We start from the raw sequence: 25,826 nt of genomic DNA on the forward strand, positions 1-25,826 counted from the left end.
ATCTAATTTTTATTTTGTTGCTGTGGGCTGACCATCAGCCAGCTCTGTGTTCCATTGACAAAAGCCCACAGTACACATCTAAAGCCCTCTAGAAAGTGCCTACTTGTGGTATCAGCACTCTCACCACAGCGTCTGGGAACCCCGGGCGGCAAGTATCTTCAGCAGAAGAGTAATTTGTACAATGAACTGTTCTTAAAAGCACAGGATTACCCATAATTTTATAAACGACTTCCTAGTAATAGTGTTTTACCATAACATTTCTCATTCATTTCCTCTGCTTCTCTTTATACGTTCATTCACCAGTTGTAGAGAAACAGGATATTTAATTGAATTTCTTAGCACCAGGATTAGTTCTTATTGTAATCCAGTTTCTAAAAATAGCAGGCTTTCCCATGTAGGTACAAACCACTGAGGTAACACGCACACTAGACTAGAAGAGCACAGAATGAGGTGAGGAGTTGATGGTCCAGTCCACCAGTTATGGACTTACCCTTGGCTCTTCTTGGTGAAAGAGGATTACCAGTACATAGCTGTGCACTGTGCACTGTGTATCATGATGATCAGTGGTGGACCGCATACACAGTGGTAGACATAAGATGATATGCTTAGTCATGTTGTAGCAGTCGTGTTTGCATCAGTAGGCTGTTGTGCTGTGCAATGATGCAGCTCCCAGAACGCATCCTTGTAGTGGAACACACTTGACTTTGCATGATCCCTACTACATGTCCTCTGGGGACCCACAGCTGTCATTAACCCAAGTTTGCTCTTCTAGAACACTTTGTTTTTATGCTTTCATCTAAGGGGATACTTTGGTATTTCTCTTCCCCATTCCCAAACATGTATAGTTCCTTGCCCAGCCTTCTGTCTTCATTGATACTTTGTACATATTTCCTATCTTTCCCGGTACAGTTAAAACTATTTTAATTACTAACCTCATTGACTTATTTGTTCAAACTTCTAATCAATATTGCTTCTATCTCTGACAATACTGTCTCTCTCATTCCTACTCTCCATTAATAATACCATATATTCAAAATGAAAGTTATTTTTCTGTAACTTGCCTTTTTTAAAAAAAAAGGATTTATTTATTTGAAAGAGAGAGATGGACAGACAGAAGGGGGAAACAGAGACAGAGGGAGAACTTCCATCTGCTGGTTCACTCCCCAGATAACTGCAATGGCCAGCATTGAGCCAGGCTGAAGCCAGGAGCCCGGAGTTTTATCTAGTTTCCTACATGGGAGGCAGGGGCCCAAGCACTTGGGCCACCTTCTACTGCTTCCAGGCACATTAGCAAGGAGCTGGATCAGAAGTGCAGCAGCAAAGACATGAGCCAGCTGCCCTCATGGGATGCCGGCGACTCAGGCAGTGGCTTTACCCACTGCACCACAATGCTGGCCCTGTAATTTATTTCTTAAAGCATGAAATTTTATCCTATTTTCGTATTTTGAAATATGTATCAGAAAGTGCTTTGTTGCTCATTTAACTGACAGTTCAGATGAACGTTGCCTGCGTTACGTTTTCAATCAGTGCCAACACCTGATTGAAGTCTTTGCTTCTGCTGTAGGAATTCATGAAGAAACTGGAAGAGAAAAGAGCTGAACTAAATAAAGCCACCAACATGGGCGATGCTGTTTTGGCCATCTGCCACCCTGACTCCATCACCACCATCAAGCACTGGATAACCATCATCCGGGCCAGGTTTGAGGAGGTCAGTGTGTCTGCTTCACAACTGTGGGAAAATAAGGCCTCTACTTAGAACATATTTCTGAAAATACGCTTCTTCTTTGTTTTACTAGTCTTTTGCAATTTACTTTTCTTTAAAAAGTAAAAGGAATTTTGCAGTTATGTTGCTGAAATGTTAGAAGGCTGTTATTTGCTTCGTGGCAAAACTTCTTTCCCATAAACATATTGCATCTGTTTAATAATAGTATTTCAGAGAAATGTATACTTATAGAATGAATTTCTATACATAAAATGAATTAATTCTCTATTTAAGATCTTATCTTTTTAGTTTGTACTCATAGAGTAAGCGTACGTGGTCTTCAGAGAATCCTTATTTGGACTTTCATTAAAATGCCAAAGGAGGTGTGAGTGATTGACATCTTTAAACTTTCTCAGATGACAAACATGATAGAGGACTCTCATAGCCTCCTCAAGCTGGGTCTTGGTACCATTAATAGAATCTAGAAAGATTGGAAGCATCATGGGTCTAGTCCACAATGATCCCAGTTTATATTTAACATTTGTGTAGTTGGAAGAAACTTAGACAAATTTTGGTTTGTCCAACAGGTGCTTGCCTGGGCAAAGCAACATCAGCAGAGATTAGCAAGTGCTCTGGCTGGGCTCATTGCTAAACAGGAACTGTTGGAAGCTTTGCTGGCTTGGTTGCAATGGGCAGAAACTACACTTACTGATAAGGATAAAGAAGTCATCCCCCAGGAGATTGAAGAGGTGAAAGCCCTCATTGCAGAACACCAGGTAAAGTAAATTTAATCCCAGTCCCTGTTAATCATTGTCTCAGGTATTTTTTCTTCCACTGCTATAGTTCTCAAATGATTGCCTTGTGCTGGGTACCTTTACATCCTCAGACATATTCCTCAGCTTCTGTACTTCTTGGTTTATAAATCTGCCATTTCCTTAATACTTCCCTGTTGAGTCACCCACTGCGTTATTTGCAAAATAATTTCTATTGCCTCTGTGAAGTTACACTCATGTGGCTCTATCTCACCTTGACTGCTGTATTATCTCTCCCTGTCTCAGTGTAGCTCTTCTTACTCCTATACATTATCCTTTGTTTCACTCCTTTTTCTGATTATCTCACCCCATCCCCATGGCTTCCACTGGTAACTTATTTTAATTAATTCTCTGTGTTTGCATTCTAATCTGTATCCCAAGTTGACCATTGGTACTCCAAACCCATCTTATCAAAAAGGAGATGCATTGTCTTTCTCAGAAAAATTACTTGTCCTGTGCATGCTACTTTTTTTAAACTCTAAAATGATGAGCATCATGCTCATTCTGGTTTATCAGTCTGCATATTAGCCTGTTTAATATACATTTACATTGAGAGATTAAGTATCCGCCCAGCTGGTTAAACAATTAAGATTGCCATTATTATATTTTAATGATATACTGTGTTATCTATGTCCATAATGACCCGACATGTCTCAGATCATGTTGTCTGTGATCAGAGGTATTAAAATGGTAAGAGTTCTTCAGTGTGGTCTTCATTCCTGAAATGTGTTACTTCTCTTGTCATTTTTTCCTGCTTCTCTTTCTCCCCATTATTTTTCACCACTGTCTGCCATTCCTCAGCCTTTGCTACACATTCTGTGTATAGGGATCAATAACAACAGTCAGCTTAAGGAGGTATGATAAATGATGACAAAACAGTCAAACCCTTTCAATGTAAACATAATAACCATTAACCTAACTTTGCCATACAGTAGAGTCAGAGTCGCTTACTTGTAAGTTTTTGATATATTTTCATGTAACATGGGTGTATGATATCCCTGTATATGAAGATTATCTTAAGTATTTCAGTGATGTAGGTGAAATGTGCCACTGAACAGTCCGAGAGAGTGCCCAGCTGTTCCGTATGAGACAGATGTTTCCTAAGGTTCTTTGGGAAGAGTGTGGAGGCTTGTCCTTGGTTGGGGCACAGACGAGTTATATCATTTACACAGCTGTGTACTGCTGGTCTTCACACTGAAATAAGTCCTTTTAATTTCTAAGTTTAAGTCACTCTCTTTACAGCTGTAACATTTAACATTCTTCCAAAATTAATTAATACTAAATTATGGTGGTTCAGACCCCCACCCCACCACCACCGATCTAAAATGTGATGCTTTATTCTTCTGCAGGAATAATAGCATGATCATTTTATCATTTTGCTTTTAGTTCATTTCAAAAGATGATTTTCTCTGGGCAGACTCTCTTTTAACCAACATCATATTTTTTCCCCATTTCAGACCTTCATGGAAGAAATGACCAGAAAACAGCCCGATGTTGATAAAGTTACCAAGACCTACAAGAGGAGAGCAGCTGATCCTTCCTCCTTACAGTCCCATATTCCAGTCTTGGATAAGGGGCGAGCAGGAAGTAAGCAGTGCCGTTTCTTTCAGACGAAGATTGTTAAATGAGGAGGCCAGTCTCCTTTTATTTTGAGTTACTGTTTAAAATGTGGGAGTGATTGGTGATTCTGCATTTGAGCTCTATCATAAAAACATTTCTTGAGAGATTAAGTGGGCTCAAGTTTTATAGCTACTTGTTGAAACAATTAAAAAGTTATATCCAGGTTTCTGTATTTACTTTTGTTATTTTGAAGGGTGTCTTTTTAATTAGCAAGAAGAAACTGGAAAAAAATTTGTAACAAGAGCACCATTTTCTTTAAATAGTTTATTTTCCCTCCTAATATATAAATAATATTAACGCTGAACATAACAAAAATGTCATAATGTGGATAAACTGACCCAGTTTTTCATAGCTGTTACCTGTGTTCATGTGACTTCAGGCTGTATTTACTGTCTATTGGGGTTTCTTAACCCAGCAAAATGAATATAAGTACATGATAATAGCTTGGAGAAGACTTAAAAGAAGTACACTTTAAATTGTACATTTTGTGTATTCCTGAATGGTTCCTTAATTTAAAAAAAAGTGAGGTCAGAGCTGTCATAATTACTGTATTTCCCAAGGAGACAAGGTAACATCAGAGTTAGACTCTGATTGGCCCTGCCACTCGCCAGCTGGGAAGCGTTAAGTCCGGATGAGTCACTTAGACTCCTGGGTTTCAGTTTCCTCTGCCATAGAAGGGGATCATTTTGACTTCGTTGGATTGTGGGGAGAGTTAAGGGAGCTACTGCCTAGGAAGTGCTCAGCATACCTCCAGTTATGTAGTTAAATGCCCAGTGAATGTCAGCTGTTGACACGAATCACAGCTGGCACACCAGCATTTTATGTCTGTAGGCCACTAGTTTCTCTAGGACATATGTGATAGTTGTTTTGTAAAGTTACAGAAACTCATGTGAAACAGCCAGAAAGGGTAAGAGAACTTTAGTATGGCAGTGAACTTGAATATGAGCCTATGCACAGGCAGCACACAATCTCAGTGGAAAAGAGGCTGGGGTGAAAGATAAGGTCCAGTAAACCTTCCACATTTGATTAGGATTTGGAAAGCATCTTGCTGACTCCAGTGATGGGCCAGTGTCTCTTCCCTTCCAGCCTTCTACTTAAAAAGCTCGGTTTGCCATGACTGATTCTGAGCTATCTCTCTCTGCCCTGGGAGATTTCTTTCATCTTCTCTTAACAGGGAGAATGATCACAGCCCACCTCATGGTCATTGAAACAGCATGGATTGGAAGCTGGAAAGTGTTAGCGTAAATTTATTGAGAGCTTTCCATTATTGAAGTACTTCTGCTGAGATGCTTCTCTGTATGAAGAGTGTGTGATCATTACTTTTAAGAAACCAGATTCAGATCATCATAGTATATGCACCTTCTCAATAAGGATATTATTACTTGTGATATCCATTAAGTCAATTTGGCCTCAGCTAGAAACAGAAATGGTGAAGGCTTAACATGTATCAGAACCCTGGAAACTCTGCCACCCTAACTACAGCTGTGTTTCAACAGGAAAACGTTTCCCAGCATCAAGCCTGTATCCCTCTGGATCTCAGACGCAAATTGAAACCAAGAATCCCAGGGTAAACTTACTGGTGAGCAAATGGCAGCAAGTCTGGCTCCTGGCGTTGGAAAGGAGGAGGAAGCTCAATGACGCCTTGGACAGGCTGGAGGAGGTCAGGAAACTCATGTGCTCATTGTGATTGTCATTTTCTCTCATTCATCAAAACACACTGCAGAAATATGGATTATTTTTTACTTTTCTGAGAATTGATAAGCAGACTCTTGTTGCTTGAGTATGTTTTACTTCCAAAATGCTTACCACAAATATACATATTTTGTGAAAAACTGATACCTGGGATTTGGATTTAGGGGATCAATAAATTTTTTTTAAAATTCTATGTTTGAACAATCAGAAAGTGACTCCTTAAGAAAAAAAAATCTCACATATTTGCTGATAATATTATTTGGCAAGCATATTCATCTATCATTCAGAACTTTTAATTGTGTATGTTCTGTGACCTGAGTTTTAGATTCTGAAACTGGGCAATTTTTAAAAGTCTAAGGGAGTCACGAGATAGTGAAAAAGGGAAGAGGGTGTAGGCTTACTGTATGTGCTGTTGAGCTGGGCCTGCCATCACGGATGAGCATAAGACACGTGGTGGTCCTTTGTAGCTTTAGTGTTAGAAATTTTATGAAATCTTGTCTTTCACAACACAATGGACGCAACTGGAGAGCATTATGCTTAGTGAAATAAGTCCCCAAAAGACAAATATCATGTTTTCCCTGATTTGTGGTAACTAGTATACAGAGTACAAAAAAAAAGTATGGTGTTTGAGTGAAAGTAACATTTTAAGATTTGATTATTCTTTGTAGCCCTTGTCTGTACTCCTAAGGAACAGTGGTTTTTCTACTTACTACTTGTTGAATTCTTTAATTAGTGGAGGTTTAAGCTTGTGAGTATAAAGTAAACTGAAAGTATGTCATTGTAAAATTTAAAAGAAAAATAAGAAAAGAAGGAAGAAGGAGTGTGGGAGGAAGGTAAGGAGGATAGAGTGGGAAGTAGCATTATGCCCTTAAACCTGTATGAATGTCATACATGAGATTTGTTCCCTTTATATAAATTTAAAAAGTTAAAACCAACAGAAAAAAATGTTCAGTTTCTGTCTTGAGGTATTTTATTTGTAAATAAAAGTCAATGATGTTAGTGAAATAAGTTTTACAGGAAAAAAAAAAAGTGGTTTTGAGTCCCCTTTGCAAGATCTTACATTTCTTTGAAATAGGAATAATATATATATTACCTAGATGAATTTATTCAAATAGTATAAGATGTACTGTGAGCACAGCATTAACCTCCAGCAAAATGCTTTTACCCCTTTCAGCTGAGGGAATTTGCTAACTTTGATTTTGATATCTGGCGTAAAAAATACATGCGGTGGATGAATCATAAGAAATCTCGAGTGATGGACTTCTTCAGGAGAATTGATAAAGATCAGGATGGGAAAATAACCCGACAGGAATTTATTGATGGAATTCTTTCCTCAAGTAAGTCCCATATAAGGTACTGTAAGTGGTGTAGCTTGTTTGTTTGTTTTAAAGATTTATTTATTTGAAAGGCAGAGTTACGCAGAGGCAGAGAGAGAGAGGTCTTCCATATGCTGATTCACATCCCAAATGGCCGCAATAGCCAGAGCCAGGAGCCGGGAGCTTCTTCCAGATCTCCCTCACAGGTGCAGGGGCCCAAGGACTTGGGCCATCTTCTACTGCTTTCCCAGGCTATAGCAGAGAGCTGGATTGGACATGAAGCAGGAGGGACAAGAACTGGCGCCCATATGGGATGCCAGCACTGCAGGCAGTGGCTTTACCTGCTGTGCTGAGTGGTGTAATTTTTTAAAGAGCATGGGCATAGTTTAAAATTGTTAAGACCATTAAGTTTATGTACTACTATAGCATTACCATTAAGGTTGACTTGGAAGTCACCATTCTTTTAAAAAGTGTCAGTAAAATGCATGTCTCTGCATCAGATACACTTATGAATTATCTGACAGATACATTCTTTCACTCCACTGAAGCTGTGAGCTGTGTTCCCATTCATATAATTCAGAGAGTAATATTTGATTCTTAAGTTTTTTACGTTACCTAGCATGTAATAATAAGTCACTAAATGCAAGTCCTTTTTTTTTTTCATTCTAATTCATATTCTCATCTAACGTGGTCATTAAGAGGATATTACAACCCTATATATATTCTTAAATTGTTATCTTCTTGTTATATGTTTCAATCATTTGTATGTGTTGACCTAACAAATGATACTAGATATCATTCTTTTTTAAAAGATTTATTTTGTTTATTTGAAGGGCAGAGTTACATAATGGGAGAGAGAGAGAGGGGGAGAGAGAGAGATCTTCTATCTTCTGGCTCACTTTCCAATGGCTGTAACAGCCAGGGCTGGTCCAAGCCAAAGCCAGAAGCCAGGAGCCAGGAGCCAGGAGCTTCATCCCCATATGAGTATAGGGGCCCAAAGACTTGAGCCATCTTCTACTGCCTTCCCAGGTGCATTACCAGGGAGCTGGATTGTAAGTAGAGCAGCCAGGACTTGAACTGGTACCCATATTGGATGCTGGCATCACAGGCAGTGGCTTAACCCATTATACCACAATGCCAGCCCCTAGATGTCATTCTTAAAGTAAATTCTATATTCATTAATCCTCACCTAGAGTAGTAGTGGAGCCACATAAAATTGCTGATTTTAAGTGGTTTTCAAGCTACAAAACCAGCATTTTCATGTGCTTTACCCTAGTAGCAATTAAAGATAAATTGAAACATATATATATATAGCAGTTCCTTTTTATGATTCAAATTAGGTTTGTTTGGTTTTAATTTGAGAGATGAGATGGGAGGAGCTCACAGAGAGAGAGAGAGAACCCATCTGTTGATTTACCACTCTCTATCCCCCACCCCCATGTGCCTGCAATGGCTAGGACTGGGTAGAGTCAAAGCTGGGATCTGGGAAATCAATCTAGATTTCCCATATGGGTGGCAGGGACCCTTTGAACCATCACCTGTTCCTGCCCAGGGTCTGCATTGGCAGGAAGCTGGAGTCAGGAGCCAGAGCCCAGAATTGAATCCAGGTACTTGATGTGGGGCATGGGCATCTTTACCACTAGGTTAAACACCCAGTGCTAAATTTGTGTTTTTGGAAAGAATTTTAATGTATTTGATATCTCTAGTATTCAGCCAGCCACAGTGAGATCAAAATGTGCCGTCAAGAATGTCTTGGTATCAAATTGACAATTTAACTGCTTACTGCTGTTTCAAAAATCTTAAGAGTTCCCAACAAGTCGCCTGGAGATGAGTGCGGTCGCAGACATCTTTGACAGAGATGGTGACGGATACATCGACTACTATGAGTTTGTAGCAGCCCTCCACCCAAATAAAGATGCATATAAACCCATCACAGATGCTGACAAAATTGAAGATGAGGTATTCACTTTTCTTTTGACTGCCTACAACAGTAATAGTGTGTTCTGCCAGGATGTCATGTGCAATTCATGCAACCATTTCGTTTGTTTCCATGTTTACTTGTTGTGTCAAAGTTTTAAGGATTCCACTCTGTAATATTAACGTTAAAGTGAATATTTCATCATTGTTTTTGGCAGGTGACAAGGCAGGTAGCTAAGTGTAAATGTGCAAAACGATTTCAAGTTGAACAGATTGGTGATAACAAATACAGGGTAAGTTTCCAAAGTAACCTTGCAGTTCCTTTAAAGGGTATAAAATCAAATCTGTGTACAATTTCGTCTGCATTGTTTTGTAGGGAATCTATTTATTCTCACCTCAAACTTTTGCATTACAACTTCTATAAAGTCTGAGTTTTACATATTAGGACATACTTTTGACAATTATAATCTGCATTTTAATTTCAAGGAGAAAATTACTCACAGGAAAACACACAGATGTCATGTATTTAGGTTGCTGTACATTACTTTATATTTTTTATGGCTAGAGGTAACTTTTCAGATTTCAAACAACAAAGATATTCCAAATCAGATCTACAGTTAAAAATATTGACTCATTTTTATAAATATGAAGAAGCAGTATTTTTTCTACTTGTGTGCTTATTTTTCTTTTATTCAAAAATCTCTATAACTTGGTTCACTTCCCTCAAAACAGAAAAACAATGTGACTTCATCACTCTTTCTCTGATTTTGTTTCTCTCTTTTGGAACATCTCTTGTATGTAGTAGCTAGACAGGAAATGTGCAGTGTTTCCCTATTAACAATGTGTTACAAATGAAACATTATTTATTTTAGTTTTATATTTCCAAATTGGAAAGTATTTGTCTACATGTTCAAAATCTTAACTTAAATTTGAAATGTAAGATTTCCAAAAATAATCATAGCAAAACTGCTCTGCTTACTTGGTTTGAAATTGGGACAACAGGGTACCTGCACTTCTCTAACCTAGGTACTATATCCAGAGCCCAGAGTGTGAGAGTGTGAGTGTGAGTGTGTGTGTGTGTGTGTTCTAGAGTCATACAGATAGTTTCCTGTTGAACTAATTGTGTCTTTCTTCCATTTTTCATTTTTTTTTATCAGTTCTTCCTGGGAAATCAGGTATAAACCAGTGGAATGTATTCTCAAGTTCCCAATGATTTTTTTTTTTCCAATCTTTAATTCATAGTCATTAAAGCTTGCCATGGCCAATCTTTCCCATGCTGTCTCCCTAGCTACTACATTGTTGGTTGGCGTGGTGTTTCTGTCAGCACTCGAAGGGTCCTTCATCAAGGATTCCTTTTTGCCTTGTGTCTCAAATGAGGAGATTACTTTTAAGCAAACCAGATAATGAATTGTAGCACAGTTGGCTACAGTGTTACAAATGTAATTTTCAGTTCCCATGTTTAATAATACTATTAGCATATATTTTATGCCAGTACTCATTGGAACACAAATTTGATTCTCCACACATATCTCTGTAGCCTCATTGGTTTCTAACTATCTAGGACATATGGTACACAGTATCAGAGAAGGATTTGCATCAAAATACTGAGAAGTCTGCATGGCATTTAGCCACAAGTTGCGTGTTCTTTCTAAAGCAGCAGTTTTCCATTTGTTCTAAGTTGTTGATTTAGGGATTTACATCCTTTGAGTAGAAATGTTAACTGGAGCTTTTAAGTGACATCAATCATTTTGAGGGAAGTTTCTGCGTGGAACTTAGACAAAAATCTCATGCTATCCTGGCAAAATGTTTATATTGACGTCCATGTCAATATAAATTGCCCAGTGGTACTGCAACCTGATCAGAATTTTGAAAGTTAAGACAAGAGGAGTTGTGTTTTCATTGAAACCTGTTCAAGGAGAAGATATTTTTACTGTCTGCTTTTGGAAAGAACCATGCTTTTCTATAGTATTTGACTGTATCAGATTGGATATTACTCTGCCACTCCCTTTTTAAGGTATATTACATCTCAAGTTTCACATTATCCATTAACTCCATTTTTTTTGCAAGCAAATGATTTTCTTAAAATAGAAATACTTAATTACTTTGAGTAGACATTTTTAAAGCTTCCATTGGTTATAATACTAAAATGTTGCTCTTCCATTCTTATATATTTGTATAATGTCTTGTGTTTGTTGAGAACAGAGAAATACTTACCTCAAATGATTTTATTAACTGCAGGACCAAAGAGCAACATTAGTTTGTTTTTTTCCTGTCTCAGAAGTTGGTTATTGGGAAGATGAAGGAAATTCTGCAGACAGTGTTACTTGTCTTGAGAATGTCTTTTTAAGATTAAAATATGTTTTAAAATTTTGTCTAGTAAAGTTGAAAGATTATCTCTATAAAATACTTTCAGTTATTTCCTTAAAACTTTTATTTTAAACATAATCTTGGACCATAATTATCCGGTTAAATTATCTGGTTCCTTAAGGGTAATTTTCTTTAAATTCCCTCCCTTCCCTTTGCTTATTAGCAGCACCAAATTTGTTCTAACAAAATAAATATTTATTTTGAGTTTTAAATTTTAATTTTCATTTCAGGAACAGATTCAATTATGGAAACATTTAAGTCTTGATACTTAAAATCAGATTTAGAAAAAAGTGATTTTAAAAATTTTGCAACAAAAACCATGGGTTCCTGCTGGTGCATTTCACATGCTTTCTGGGTCCTTCTGAGTTTCAGGATCCTGAATGGGATTTGGTTGGCTTTGTTTTAGGGTTCTCTTCCTGAAATTCAATGTTAAAGCTATGGGAAACTAGCAGTTGGTTTCTACTTAAAGTTTTCTGTTTATCCATAATGAACCCAAACAAATAAATTGTCACAGTCACAGTTGTATCTCACCTGCTTTCAAAAAAAATCTATGTCTATTTAATTGTCTATTCATTTTGCTTTGTTATCTGCTGAGTTGGCAACTGTGCAATTCAGTATGGTGGTTTTCAAAAGTTGAACATGAGCCTATTAGAAATGATATGAAAGTATAAAATCATTTCTCACAGGTTTTCAAAACAAATCTATGATCAGGAACTACCCACAGTGCAGAAATTTATTCAGGACTTGCTGAATTTATAGCATATCCAAGTAATTGGAGAGCCATTGAAAGGGCAGAAAAAAAGTTTGAATGCTTGCTAGTGTGGACAATTATGGTACAAACAGCTTTGAGAGAAACCCCTTTAGATTTGAAAGCTATTATCAATAATAATATGTCATTGGCTATTCTTAAATAATAGTAATCTAAAATGGCATATTAATCCAGCATTTAACAAATTTATTTACAACTGTGAAATGTTTATTGGTCATACTCATTTACTACTTTATTCTCTCTATGGCAAAACTAGAGAAAATAAAATGAGTTTATAAAATGTTCTCCCACAGATTTCAGTGGAAAACAGTTTTCTTGTAAGAGACAGTTTTTTTGAAGAGGAATCGGAGTTTATTAAATTTTCCTTGGAATCTCATTTTGTATAAGCTCTGGGCTATTAAGCCAGTGCTTATTTTCATGCCTTTGTTTAATTCCTGGAAACATTTTTCAATTACTGCTTTGCTCATGTTGTTCTGTCATAAGAAAGAAAAAGAATTGTTAGACCAAAGCTTTAATTTTATACTTGATAACCTTTGTAATCTTTTTATTTTTCCAAACTGTTTCCTCTGGGCTAAATCAGCATGCGGCAGTCTAACGCAGATCATTCACAGACCCTTTTATTCTAAGAATTTACTAATCGCTAAGCAAGAAATTAAAGTTGGTTGCTTAAGCTACTGCAGATTGCATATTAGTTCCTTTGTCTAGAATGATTGTTGACAATTAGAGGTTCTTTCTTTTTTTCCCTTGCACAGTTTGGAGACTCCCAGCAACTACGGCTGGTTCGGATCCTACGAAGTACTGTGATGGTCCGTGTTGGAGGTGGATGGATGGCACTTGATGAGTTCTTAGTGAAAAATGATCCTTGCAGGGGTAAGGAGACGCTCATTCCAGATATCAACACCATGAAAGGGTACAACGTGTGACGGTCCTTCAGGCAGTTTGTAGGGAAATGCCATTGATCAGGAGTTATTTCAGTGCAAAAAAGGTTAAAGTCCATGCAGAGTCTTTTTTTTTTTTTTTTTTTTTTTTTAATGTCTGTTTTCCATGAAGTCTTTGAAGATGCCTGGTACAGGGCAGAAGTCAGGCATGTATTAAATAGGGAATGTTTCACATTGGTTTGTCAACCTGGAGTTCCCGAAGAATTTGTGGTAGTACTCATGTAAATCATGTTCTCCCTCTCTTTCTTTCTCCTCTCTCTCTTTTACTTCTTATGGAGAAGTATGAGGCCAATAAGCAGGAAATATTGTCATAGATTTTCCTCTATGAGGTTGTACCATCTGCAGTTTCCCAAAGGAACAATCATAGCCGCTGAAGAAAAGATTTGTTTTATCGGTCATTAAATAGCAAAGTAAGAGGAAAGAAAATTGAGGTAATGAAGACTGCAAATACTGGATAGTAAAAGTTTAAACATCAAAGTTTTTGTGAAATGATGAGGAGATGGGGAAGGCAATACTTAAAAAGTTTAAAAATAGTCACCTGTTAATTTGACTCTTCAAAGCTGCAGATTAGAGCATTAGAAATCTAAACAGAATGCGAAAGTTTTCTCCATATTTACCAAGCCAGAAACCCTGACTTGGTATTTTATTTTCCTAATTTCAGATCCTGCAGTCAATTTTTGAATTCTTAATTGATTTCAATTACAAGTGGTTGGTTGATTGCGGTTTCTAATTAGGTACCACTTACTCAGTAGGCCCATTTTTCTTTCAAAACAAAGCAAACAGTAAAATGATTACCGTTTTCTTTCACCTGTGAGCTCATTTGAATACATTTCAACAGAAAAACAACAAATGTTTGTGCCAGCACTGCCTGTTTGGCCTACCCAGTGGGAGGCCAGGGCAGTTTTGCTGCGGGTGGCTGGCCTCTGGATACACAGGTCTATTGAAGTCAGCAGGCCTCTTTGCCAAGGCCAGGAGGGATCCTTATGCAACCACAGAGTAACCCTGCTCTCTGTCTACCAAAGACACACCTGGGAGAGGAGTAAAATGAGAACAGAAGCACCTGTTTCATTCTGCTTTGAAAATAGTGCACCTAGGGTAGAATGCAGCTCTGTGCAATGGAGAAAGTGAACTAGATACTCTTCTGTTGCGTTGCTTGGAGAAAGTTAGCATGACTGGTAAAGCCTCCAGGAACCTTTTTCTTAGGGAGTCAAACCATTGAGGGCTTCTTTTCTAGATGCAACTTTTCTTATAAAATGTGTGCTAAAGGCTGGATCTGAGCACCCTTTGCATAGTCAACTACTGTACTTGTTTCTTCTTCTGCTAACAGTATTCTTTAACGTGATTGGTATCCTGTGTCATTTTTTCTAGTTCATCATCATGGGAGTAAAATGTTACGTTCGGAATCAAACTCTTCAATTACTACTACTCAGCCTACTATAGGTTGGCAACCCCTCTCTTTGCCTTTCCCTTCTTTCCTTTTTCTCTTTCCTACTTTTACATTCTTGCTTTAATCATTTATTTTAAAATAACATGCTTCATCCACCATGTATGGCTTAATTCATATCCAACTGAGCTGGTGCTTCCAAATTTAAATTCTGAAAATTTGACACACTGCCTGTGTGTTGCACATGCAGGAGTTCTGTAAGTGATGGAACACGTGCTAACACGTTGCTCACTGAGTTCGTGTGGCGTGTTCTCCGTGTGCATATGTGTTTGTGTGCGTGCTGCATCACTGGTTACCTCATGGACCCTTGGGTCTAGTGTTTGTTATTGCATGTTGGTAAAAGCAGTTCTTCAATGCATAAAATAAAAATACTAGCTGCCGTCCTTAAGTGAAAAATCTGGAAGCTTACATGTTGTCATCATGACTAACAAGCCGTCTCTCACTCTGTATAATTCAATTGTTTAATTAATTCCAATGTGAAAATACTGGCATTCTCCTGACCTGAATAGTACATGCAAAAGACACAGTCCCTGCCTTACTGCCTTGTCTTCTCTGTGTGTGGTGAAAGGGTAATGAAACCATGTGGGCATCAGTAGCTGGTGGATTAACAGTATTTTAGCATGAGCTTTCCATTTTCATGGTGACTCTTTTTTTAATAGTGGTTATTCTTGCTGGTGTCTAGTGTTAGAATAAGCACACTTTTTTCTTTCCTCCCCAAACTCACTTGTACCCAAAAGGAATGCATTGGCAAGGAATGCATTTAGCTTTTTGTTATGCTGAGTTGGAGTTGGCATGGCAAAAAGATGCTCTTGAGATTTTCAGCGTGATCTCTGGTGCCAGGTGGTCATCCTTGCCATCAATGATTGAGTACCCCCTCTTTGTTTTTTTTTCTTTTTTTCATATGTGCCGTCTTGTGTGTGTGTGTATATGTGTAATCCAGCTAAAGGAAGGACCAACATGGAGCTGCGTGAGAAGTTCATTTTAGCAGACGGCACCAGTCAGGGTATGGCTGCTTTCCGACCCCGGGGCCGAAGATCGCGGCCTTCGTCTCGAGGTGCCTCACCCAACAGATCGACCTCTTTGTCCAGCCAGGCTGGTCAGGCAGCCTCCCCACAGGTCCCTGCCACCAGCACACCCAAGGTAAGACTCTGGGATGAACTCTCCTCCTATACAGTCGAGGGATCTGAATGCTTTAAATGGTTTTGGTCCTTAGCATTTACAGCACTTGTGTCCCTTCTCACAATGTGGGAAATAAAGATTGTTTTCTGTTAAATTTAAGTTTCTCTCTAGTGGCCCATGTGGAGATGATGTATTCAGGGGCTTTGTGATCTTTCAGATTTGTTTTTCTTTTTAAAGCTTCATTCATTTTGTTGTTGTCGTTGTGTTCGTGTGTGATTTGCCATCATATCTTTACATCTGTTTTTGATTATTATTCTGACTGTGAAATGTGTTCCTTTGCTATGAATGAATATTTCTTTCTATGGCTTCTTTTTTTTTCATCTGCTATCCTTTACATTTGATTTGCCATTGTTCCATACAGATCCTCCATCCTTTAACACGCAATTATGGTAAACCATGGTTGACAAACAGCAAAATGTCAACTCCTTGTAAACCAGCAGAGTTCTCAGACTATCCTGTGTCATCTGCAGAGGTATCGTAAGGCCCCAGACTCCAGTCTTAACCACCTTATTTAATTAAAACTGTCACCCACTAACACACCTCACCATCCCTTAACGTATGTACTTGTGATGTACTACACCTTTTTATAGATGTCTTCCGAGTAAGTGCCAACCCAGCTGCAAGGGGTTGACTGAAAAGACCGTTGATATCGCCTTGATTATTTGTCACCTTTCCATAGTCATACCTACAAGCCGTATGCCACCTTTGTTTTTCTGGTTCTCACTCATACTCACAGTAGGTGTTGCACAAGTTCTCAGTTATTTGAACGGGGGAGGAGGGACAGACTCAGGTATGCAGAAAGTTAACTCTCATTTTCAAAACGTAATGAACGTATCCTTCTTAGACTTTAATAACTGATTTAAATTTGGTTTTGCCTCTTAACATGATATGATACAAAAGAGATTTAGGTGGCATAAAATTTGCCCAGATTACTTTATGTATCAAATCATTTACATTCAGTTGAAAGGCTACCCTAAATATTTTGAGGACAGTTCTGTGGAATGATAAACATAGGCATGAAATAGTCATGTTTCTGAGTCAATTCACGATAATTAGGAGACAAAATATCCTTAAACACCTTTTCTTGAAATGAAGGAACTAGTTCATCTTAATGATCAAGAATGTACTGAAAAAAGACAAGGACCCTTTCATAAAAAGAAATGTTACCTTTTAAAATCCCTTTGTGCTTTTCAAAACATTGTCTTATCTGTTACTCAATCCTTATATCAATAATAAAAGGCAGGTGCAGAAGAGTTCATGATCTCATGACTCAGTGGAAAGCCCCTTGCTGATAAATGGTAGAATGAGGACAGAAACAACCCTCTCTTCATCATCTCTCATTCCCTCTTCACTGCCACCCTTTTCCTCCAAATAGGGGATGTTTGTGTCATTTATGACATCTAGAGATATCTGCCAATTTGGATGAATCTATTATAGCAAAAACTGAGAGCGATTTAAAGAATTTCAATATTTAGGGCTAAAAGTAGACATTCATCCAAATTAATATCTTAATTTTTTTTGATGATTACAAAACTGTGATTCCTCTCAAATAGCCTCATAAAAACAACCAACCAAACAGAACCACAATGTGCTTCTATTGAAGGGTCTACAACAATTAAGCCAAAGTTGTCAAGGCACTTTGAGAAAAATGTGTTGGGTCTTTCATGGTAATGAATTCTGCCACTTTGAATGACAAGTTTCATAATTCGTGGGTCCTCACTCTTTTGTGGACTGTCACTGTTGTTTTTAAGATAGCAATTTAACTACATCAGCATTGGCAGATCTTGGGTAAATTGTTTCTCTCCTCAGGCCCCAATTTTTTCACATATGTAAAAAGGCTATGCTTAGGTGAATGTACAGATTAACTATGGTTATGTGTGTGAAAATATTTTGAGAACTTGAGCATTCTATATATATACCTCATATATGAATAGTATACTCACATTTATATAGTATAAATATTTGAATCATATGAATGTTGTATAAAATGCATCAAAAGGTCTTCTATATGCTTTATTAAACATTTAGCACTATCTTAAGGGAAAATACATTATTTTCAAAATGCACACATAGTCTGTATTGGTTCATTACTTCCACAAAGCTCCTTGGTTGTGTATCCATTGAGGAATATGGCATCTCTTAATCGAGAGATTTGTTTACTTTTTAAACTCTGGCAGAATTTCCAAAATGTTGTAGCAGTGTGGAATAATGTGATCACCTTATATTTGTAAGAAAATATAGTGTTGATGGCTTTAGCCAGTCTGTACAGACTCCTTTGAGAATTTATAGAATTATCCCCCAATGTTGCATATTACATCTTACCTGTGAGGACCACAGAAGGTGATAAAACCAAAAAATGAAATGATATGGTGCCTAGTTATAAAACCTCATTGTCTTTTTCTTTTTGCAGATAAGTGTGTTTAAATGGTTTGCTTGTTTTTGCTTACTTCCCTAAGAGCACCAGAGGTGGCAGAACATCCAAGCATGATTTTTCAGAGCCCCTGTCCCTTCTCTAGTCAGGCATTCACCCAATTGGCACCTTTTAGCAATAGCTCTCTCACCTCTGTGATACTCATTGACTCATTGATATAGATGTTAAGGTACTCAATTTATCTTTTTTTTTTCCCCCCTCACAATCACTTGTTTTTGCTTGGGGACCTCCATGTTTGTGTTTTCCCTTCAACCGTGAATTCATTTTCTTTAGAATAATTCCTTTGACTTCTGGGAAAGAATAAGAAATTAGGGACGCAAATCCACTGAGAACCCTGTCCCTTGTTTAATTGAGAGGTTTCTCCCCCTCAGACTTCTAAAGTACACCCATTTCTAAAGAAGTAGCATGGGTAGTCTGTCCTGGAACATGGGCAGTAGCTTGAAATGTGTTTTCGCCATTAAATACAGGGAACTCCGATCCAAGGAAGCAAGCTTCGACTTCCAGGATACTTATCCGGGAAAGGCTTCCACTCTGCAGAGGACAGTGGCTTGATAACAACTGCAGCTGCTCGCGTCCGGACACAGTTTGCTGGTCAGTACTGTGCGTTTCTGTTTTGAGTGGCTTTTACAGTGTGATGATGTGAAGGTTGGAGTCCCATTTATTTAACTGGGGAAGAAATTCCAAACTGGCAATGATGTCTTCTTTCAAAATGGCACATGGCTCCCATCCTGCAACATAGGTACCAGGATAAAGGAGTCACAGGAGTAAGTGACTTTAAAAAAAAAAAAAAAAAAAAAAAAAAAAAAAAAAACTTTGGAAAATGCCCAAGGAAGGTGAGACAATTACTATAGAAAAGAAGAAAATATCAATAGTATTCTACCCTTTCAAACCAGAAAGCCATGGCCTTTCTGCCTGCTCAGAGACTGCACAGACAGGACTTTGGTTTGGGAAGTTGGAAAAAGCCAGCCTTACTGGGCCACAGGCCTGTGCATCTCACCTTTCTTCCCAGAATAGTGAACCTGCTAAACCCCTGCATTCTGAGTTCAGCAAGCATGAGGCTTCTTTGAAGTTTCAATTCTTTTCATTTTAATTCCTGCCTTCTTTGAATTACCTGTCCTCAGGTGAGATGCACACCTGTTAAGAATTTGTTTCATGCTTGCACAGCACACATTGCCGTATGCACCTGCTACACTGTAGAAATCACAGTCTTTGTCTGTTTGTAATAAATGGAATCCTGTTTCAAATGAGTGCAGTTCAACCTTGCCTTTTGTGTGTAAATCTAACTTTTTATAATATGTCTACCTTTACTGAGACAACCTGCTGTTATGTAATGGGGAATGACTGTGACTCCACAAGTATTTTCTGAGTGCCTATTACATGTCTGGGGGGGGGGGAGGGGAATGCAGCATCAGGTTTCAAGAATTGGACACATATGGACCCAGGCATGAGAGTGACCCACCTGTGCCCTTCTCTCTGCAGATCCCAAGAAGACGCCCAGCCGACCAGGAAGCCGAGCTGGAAGCAAAGCTGGCAGCAGGGCCAGCAGCCGTCGAGGCAGTGATGCGTCAGACTTTGACATCTCTGAAATCCAGTCGGTGTGCTCAGACGTGGAGACTGTCCCCCAAACACACAGACCTACGCCCCGAGCAGGTTCTCGGCCATCCACAGCCAAGCCTTCGAAGATCCCCACGCCCCAGAGGAAATCACCTGCCAGCAAGTCCTCAAAGAGATAGTGCAGTTGGTTCCACCAAGGCCTTTCCTTGAGCATTTACTATTTAAGTTTGAACAATGTAAAATATGATGTAGAAATTATTGTGAAATATTGCAAGAGGTGAGCTTAAAATTCTGCAGATGGCCTTATTTGTGTATTTGTCTTTTTATTTGATCTGTATATTTTTTTGGTCAGATGTTCTGGGGTTAAAGTCACATCATATGTGAGTGGGAAGAGTTTTACATGAACTATCATTTCTGCACTGTGACGTGTAGAGCACACACTAAAATCAGTTACTGTACCTACAGGTAAGTCTGCATCCTCTGACCGACACAGCACTGCGACGCTAGCTAACGTTAAGGATACCTCGTGACATTTTCTTGTTTGAATGGAACTGCTGAAAAGCTGAAAGACACACAGAGGGGGTATAATGTTGAGATTTGAATGTAGACCAAGAAAGCTAAACGCATCCACACACAGTTCTGTAAGCGGTATCTGACAGAGAACTCACGGGGAGTTACTTCAAGCACTTGCCAGTACAATGATGTTCAAGTACCTTGCAGCGTTTCTGTGCCATTGCTTTAAATGAAGCCGAAACGTTCTGGATATTAGACCTATTATACTGTAAGAATATAATTATAAAGTGCATTCATATAAACATGAGGTTTTCTTTTGCTTGAGTGGACAGTAGCACCTGTATCATTGAACTCATTTTGTATCAAAGCAATTTTGCTTGCAGAAAGCTCTGAAATAAAACATGTCCCTTAACTACATTGCTATGGAATTAATTTTTTTTCCCCAGGGAAAATTAGTGTATTTTTTTATGAGCAGTATCAATTTGGAGTGACCAAAAGATACTTAAAAATGGGTTTATTTTGATTTCTCATCTGAAATAATCATGTTCTGGTATTATATCTATCTATATTTAATAAATATATACATTTTAATTTATTATGTATACTCACATACTATAGAAAGATATTAGTATGCATTTAATAAAACATATTCACTTGAATATATGGAATACCTGATTATTTAAAGTGAACTTTTTCTGTTGTTTATTTATTGTAAATAAAGGTTTTGTGTATGATATATGTTTATTAATACTATAACAGGATAAACCTGGGGGTTTATCAAAAGCAGGCACTTACAGTGTCAACCACTCATTCTAAAAATATTGGATGCAAGATTGTTATAGCCAAGGAGGAATCAGTTGATAGATCAATCACAAAAACAAAACAAAACAAAAAAACCCCATGAACTGAAAGCAGGGAATGTGTGACAGGATAACTGATTAGTTTGGGGTAATATAGTAATACTCTTCTAGCCTATGTACATTCAGAAATCAAATTATAGGGTAAGTGGTTGGCCTAGTAGCTAAGATGCCGCTTACCATACCTATATCCATATCACGGGGCTGGCTCTGAATCCCAGTTCTTGCTTTCTGCTAAGGCAGGCCCTGGGGAGCAGCAAGTGATGCATTGCTCTCAAGTGCTTGGGTCCCTGCCACAGGTATGGAAGACCCTGATTGAGTTCATGGCTCCTGTCCTCAACCTCTGGCCATTGGAGGCGTTTGGGAAGTGAACTAGTAGATGAGCATGCTCTCTGTCTCTCTCATAAAAATATTTTAAAATTTTAACTGAATTACGGAATTCTCATAAGTGTGAAAAGAATATCAGATACAGTGAAAAGGATCGCAAATTGTTGCTTTGAACATGATGGGTCACACGTTTCTGCCTAACTTCATGAATTTGTTGTAGCCAATTAGAGTGTGGTATTCAGGTTCCTGGGAACAGTGTTGCATGTGCTTCCTGCTTGGCCTTTTTAGTGGAAGCCAAGAGCGTGGAGTTCCCACTGACATGAAATTAGGTGCCATTTTAAAGCAGTGGTAATTCCTTCTTTGTTAAAAAATGGGTCTCAGGTGGGAGCCCTTGGTGAGAAGGGTAATTCTAACCTATGAGATCACATGCGTTTGATTCTAAACGTGTCATCTGAGAAAGCAATTGAAATCATGTTCATTCCTTTGCATATGATCACATTTCCACTTCAAAGGCAAATATTTAAGGGAATGATTTTATCCTAACCTGTATGAATGCTACGCCTGTTACAGAGCTAAGGATTTTCCTTTTATAGTAGTAAAATGGGCTTTTTGAAAAAAGATAAGTGGTTTAAAACATTTCAGAGAAGTCTTGAAGTATTGTTCCTTGTTATCAGCATTCGCGCTCCTGGTGAGCTTTTCAAACACTGGGATGGTAGCTGATTATTTCTTTCCCTTGGAGCTAAGAATCCAAGCGCTTCAGGCTGACCTCTGAGGCCTCTTCAAACAATTTTTCGCTCCCTACACACATTCTTCTCTGTTGCTTTCCTTTGTTTTTCTTTAACAACAAGGACATGGAAATGAATCTGAGTACTGAAAATCTTATTGTGAAAGAATGAATCTTAAGCCTCAGGAAAGCTGGAGCACAGAGTAAGCTTGTGGGTCTAATAAAACAACAGTTCTTGTAGGCTGCTACCTTCTCCTGAAATATTAGAGTCCTCTTTGGCTTCTGTACAGAAGTAGACGGACCTGGCCAAATCTGAGATCTGGTTTCTTGTTATAGCAAGTATAGGTGGAAGAGCTAGAGAAAATGCCCCTTGGCTGGCTGGGATTGACTGTAACCTTGCAAAGGGAGGAAGGTGATCTAATGCCACCATATGGTACATTCGCAAGTGCCCATTGCTTCTCTGAGGGTGTCTGACAGACTCAGCCACCTGGAGTCCCACAAAGAAGGCAAAATACTGTGACTTTGACTTGTTAATATCAGGGAGTTTCAAAAAGTTAGTGGAAAATGGAATTGAAAGCGTGTTTTTTTTTTTTCTTGAACATTTTGAAAACCCCTGCTAAATTCCTTTTACTCATGTTCCAGATTATTCTATAATTGCCAAAATCTGCTTGGACATGGACACAATCATGAACAGGTGTAGGCAACAAGAAACAGTCCATATGACTGTTTAGAATATCTGACTTAACCTGCAACATTAGTTGAGTTTTTGAGAGTTTTTCCCCTTGACTGTGGCCTCTGATGGACTAAATTAAGAATATAGGGGGGCCGGCACTGTGGCACAGTGGGTTAAAGCCCTGGCCTGAAGCGCTGGCATCCCATATGGGCACCAGTTCTAGTCCTGACTGCTCCTCTTCCGATCCAGCTCTCTGCTATGGCCTAGGAAAGCAGTAGAAGATGGTCCAAGTCCTTAGGCCTCTGCACCCATGTGGGAGACCCGGAAGAAGCTCCTGGCTCCTGGCTTCGGATCAGCACAGCTCTGGCCATTGCGGCCATCTGGGGAGCGAACCGTCGGATAGAAGACTTCTCTCTCTCTGCCTCTCCTCTCTGTCTGTAACTCTGTCTTTCAAATAAATAGAATGAATCTTAAAAAAAAAAAAAATAGAATATAGGGGGAACACTGCTGTGGCATAGTTGGTTGGGCTGCCCTTGCTGTTCTGGCATCCCATATAGGTGCCAGTTCGAGTGATGGCTGCTCCACTTCTGATCCAGCTCTCTGCTGTGGCCTGGGAAAGCAATAGAAGATGGCCCAAGTGTTTGAGCCCCTGCACCCACGTGGGAGACCCGGAAGAAGCTCCTGGCTTTGGATAGGCCCAGTGGCCATTTGGGGAGTGGACCTTTTTCTCAGTCTCTCTCTCTGTAACTCTCTCTCTCAAATAAATAATTTTTTTTTTAAAATGTAGGGGCCAGCATTGTGGTGGAGCAGGTAAAACTACCGCCTGTGACAGTTTGCATCCCAGATGCTCCACTTCCAACCCAGCTTCCTGTTAATGTGCTTGGGAAAGTGACCAAAGATGGCCCAAGTGCTTAGGCTCCTGCACCCATGTGGGAGACCCTGAAGAAGCTCCAGTCTCTTGGCTTCAGACTGGAACAGCACTGGCTTTTGGGGCCATTTGTGGACTGAACCAGCAGATGGAAGTTTCTCGCTCGCTCTCAGCTCTGTCTTCCAAATAAATAAATCTTTTTTAAAAATAATATGTATAAAACAAAGTGTGTTTAAAGGAATTTCATTTCAGTTGACCTATACTTTCATTGTACTCAGTTACTGGAAATTAGAGTGCCTAAGAGATGAGACTAAAATAGAAGTTTCAAAAGTTTCAAAAGCTTTCTCCAAACAAAAACAAAACATTCTTCTAAAATATGACTAAAGCACAGCTACTTTTGCCCCAGGGCAAAGACTAGGAAATTTAGTTCCCGCAGCCTTAGACTGTAGCTGATGTGCCAGTAGTCTCCAGGCTTCTTAGCTGGCATGTTCCTGTCAGCCAAAATTTTTTGAGAAAACACCTCCAATGTATGTTTATTAATTTTCCTGAGATATATTTTGCATATACTTTATCATTAGCTAGTTTCCCAAGGGTCACTATAGTCTGAAAGATTTATCATAACAATAGTGGTACACGTCTATATTTCTAATAGTATTGACAACTTTCTTGGTCAACTTTCTTGGTACAGTCTGATGAGATTATCTGCTTCAGTCACATCCTTAATGTCACTTTTTCTAGAAAGAGAAGTGTCATCTCTAATTCATTCTAAAATTTAAAGAATATTGAGAAGTCTTAGAATGGTTCATAAGACATGGATTTATGCAAGCTGTTTTATGTAAAGATTATTAAAAATAATAAAAATATTCATCCAACTTGATATAGATAAACTGCAGTTTTTTGTGCTTGCTGAAAGCAAGCTAAGGAGTTTGGGGTCTGTTGAGATTTTCACTCTGCCTTTGGTCACTTCAGGTGCACACCTTGAGAGGTGACATGACATCCACTCAGATGCTGTGGATTTTGCTAGAGGGACAGCCCCAAGTGTCAGTCTATAGTCAATGTTAATGGAGGTTGGGGCTGGTGCTGGTGCTGTGACATAGCGGTAAAGCCGCTGCCTGCAGTGCAGGCATCCCATATGAGCGCCAGTTCGAGTCCTGGCTGCTCCGCTTCCAATCCAACTCACTGCTATGGCCTGGGAAAGCAGTAGAAGATGGCCCAAGTGAGTGTTTGGGCCCCTGCACCCATGTGGGAGACCTGGAAGCTGCTCCTGGCTTCAGATTGGCCCTGCTCTGGCCATTTGGAGAGTGAACCAGCAGATGGAAGGCCTCTCTCTCTCTCTCTCTCTGCCTCTTCTTCTCGCTGCATAACTTAACTTCCAAATAAATAAGTAAATCTTACAAAAAATTGTTAGTGGAGGTTAACTTCCTCCTTTAAGAGGAAATGGAAATAGACATCTTATTTTTTCCTCACCTCCTATGAGGTCACCGTACATATGTTGACTTATAGAGATCATTGTTATATTTTTATCTTTCTACCTCTTCTCAATCATCTTTTTCCAGAGAGTAGAAAAGTATGCTAAGAAGGTTCTTCCTCATGGACACACACACCTGTTCTCTTTGGCTCAAAACCGTCATTAGCTATACTCTGAAGATTTCTTGAAGCCACAATTCAAGCTTTGGCCCTTGTTACCCATCTCTTCTGCTACCATAATGGCAATCTATTGGTTTCCTCATTTCCAGTGGTTTCTTCTCCATACATGAGGTTGGAGGAATCAGCCTCATGCAGAGGGACATGCCTTTTGATCTGAAGGACTGGAAGAAAGAAAGGTTAAGAGGGGACAAGAGAAGCTAAGGCAGTTTCCCTGTGCTGACATAATGTTTCAGCATATTTGAACATATGGTTTCCTGCCTGGAGTTAAGCAAACGATCACAGATCAAGACATCAAGTTTTAATGGTACTCAGAAGAGAGAATTTGGGAGGAAGGTACACTGTGGGTGGGAATTTGGTTTGGGATTCTGGGAGGCTAGAGCAGTATGTATGAGCAAGCAGGAGCAGAGAGATGAATGGCCAAGAGTGATTTTTTTTTTTTTTTGACAGGCAGAGTGGACAGTGAGAGAGAGAGACAG

At 38.9% G+C, this 25,826-nt stretch overlaps 1 protein-coding gene across 50 annotated transcripts in view; it reads left to right on the top strand.

Annotated features, from left to right (window-relative positions):
- The window catches only part of DST (dystonin), a 483,923-nt gene extending 463,010 nt beyond the window's left edge, over window positions 1-20,913 (top strand). For 26 of the 50 annotated variants that reach the window (XM_051855540.3, XM_051855553.3, XM_089333096.1 and 23 more), the window contains 14 exons: window positions 1,565-1,708; window positions 2,290-2,478; window positions 3,972-4,101; window positions 5,631-5,794; window positions 7,001-7,163; window positions 8,947-9,101; window positions 9,278-9,352; window positions 10,217-10,234; window positions 12,948-13,065; window positions 14,502-14,573; window positions 15,518-15,717; window positions 16,118-16,228; window positions 18,655-18,778; window positions 19,667-20,913. In XM_051855540.3, the coding sequence (XP_051711500.2) occupies window positions 1,565-1,708; window positions 2,290-2,478; window positions 3,972-4,101; window positions 5,631-5,794; window positions 7,001-7,163; window positions 8,947-9,101; window positions 9,278-9,352; window positions 10,217-10,234; window positions 12,948-13,065; window positions 14,502-14,573; window positions 15,518-15,717; window positions 16,118-16,228; window positions 18,655-18,778; window positions 19,667-19,920 (1,917 nt within the window). In that variant the 3' untranslated portion in view covers window positions 19,921-20,913. The remainder of the gene's footprint in view (window positions 1-1,564; window positions 1,709-2,289; window positions 2,479-3,971; window positions 4,102-5,630; window positions 5,795-7,000; window positions 7,164-8,946; window positions 9,102-9,277; window positions 9,353-10,216; window positions 10,235-12,947; window positions 13,066-14,501; window positions 14,574-15,517; window positions 15,718-16,117; window positions 16,229-18,654; window positions 18,779-19,666) is intronic. The other 24 variants (XM_051855545.3, XM_051855573.3, XM_051855565.3 and 21 more) reach the window with 12 other exon arrangements.
- The last annotated feature ends 4,913 nt before the right edge of the window (window positions 20,914-25,826 follow it).

This window comes from Oryctolagus cuniculus, chromosome 5, assembly GCF_051225735.1.
Source record: "Oryctolagus cuniculus isolate XC-2025 breed Fujian yellow rabbit chromosome 5, ASM5122573v1, whole genome shotgun sequence".
In the NCBI taxonomy this organism is placed as follows: Eukaryota; Metazoa; Chordata; class Mammalia; order Lagomorpha; family Leporidae; genus Oryctolagus; species Oryctolagus cuniculus.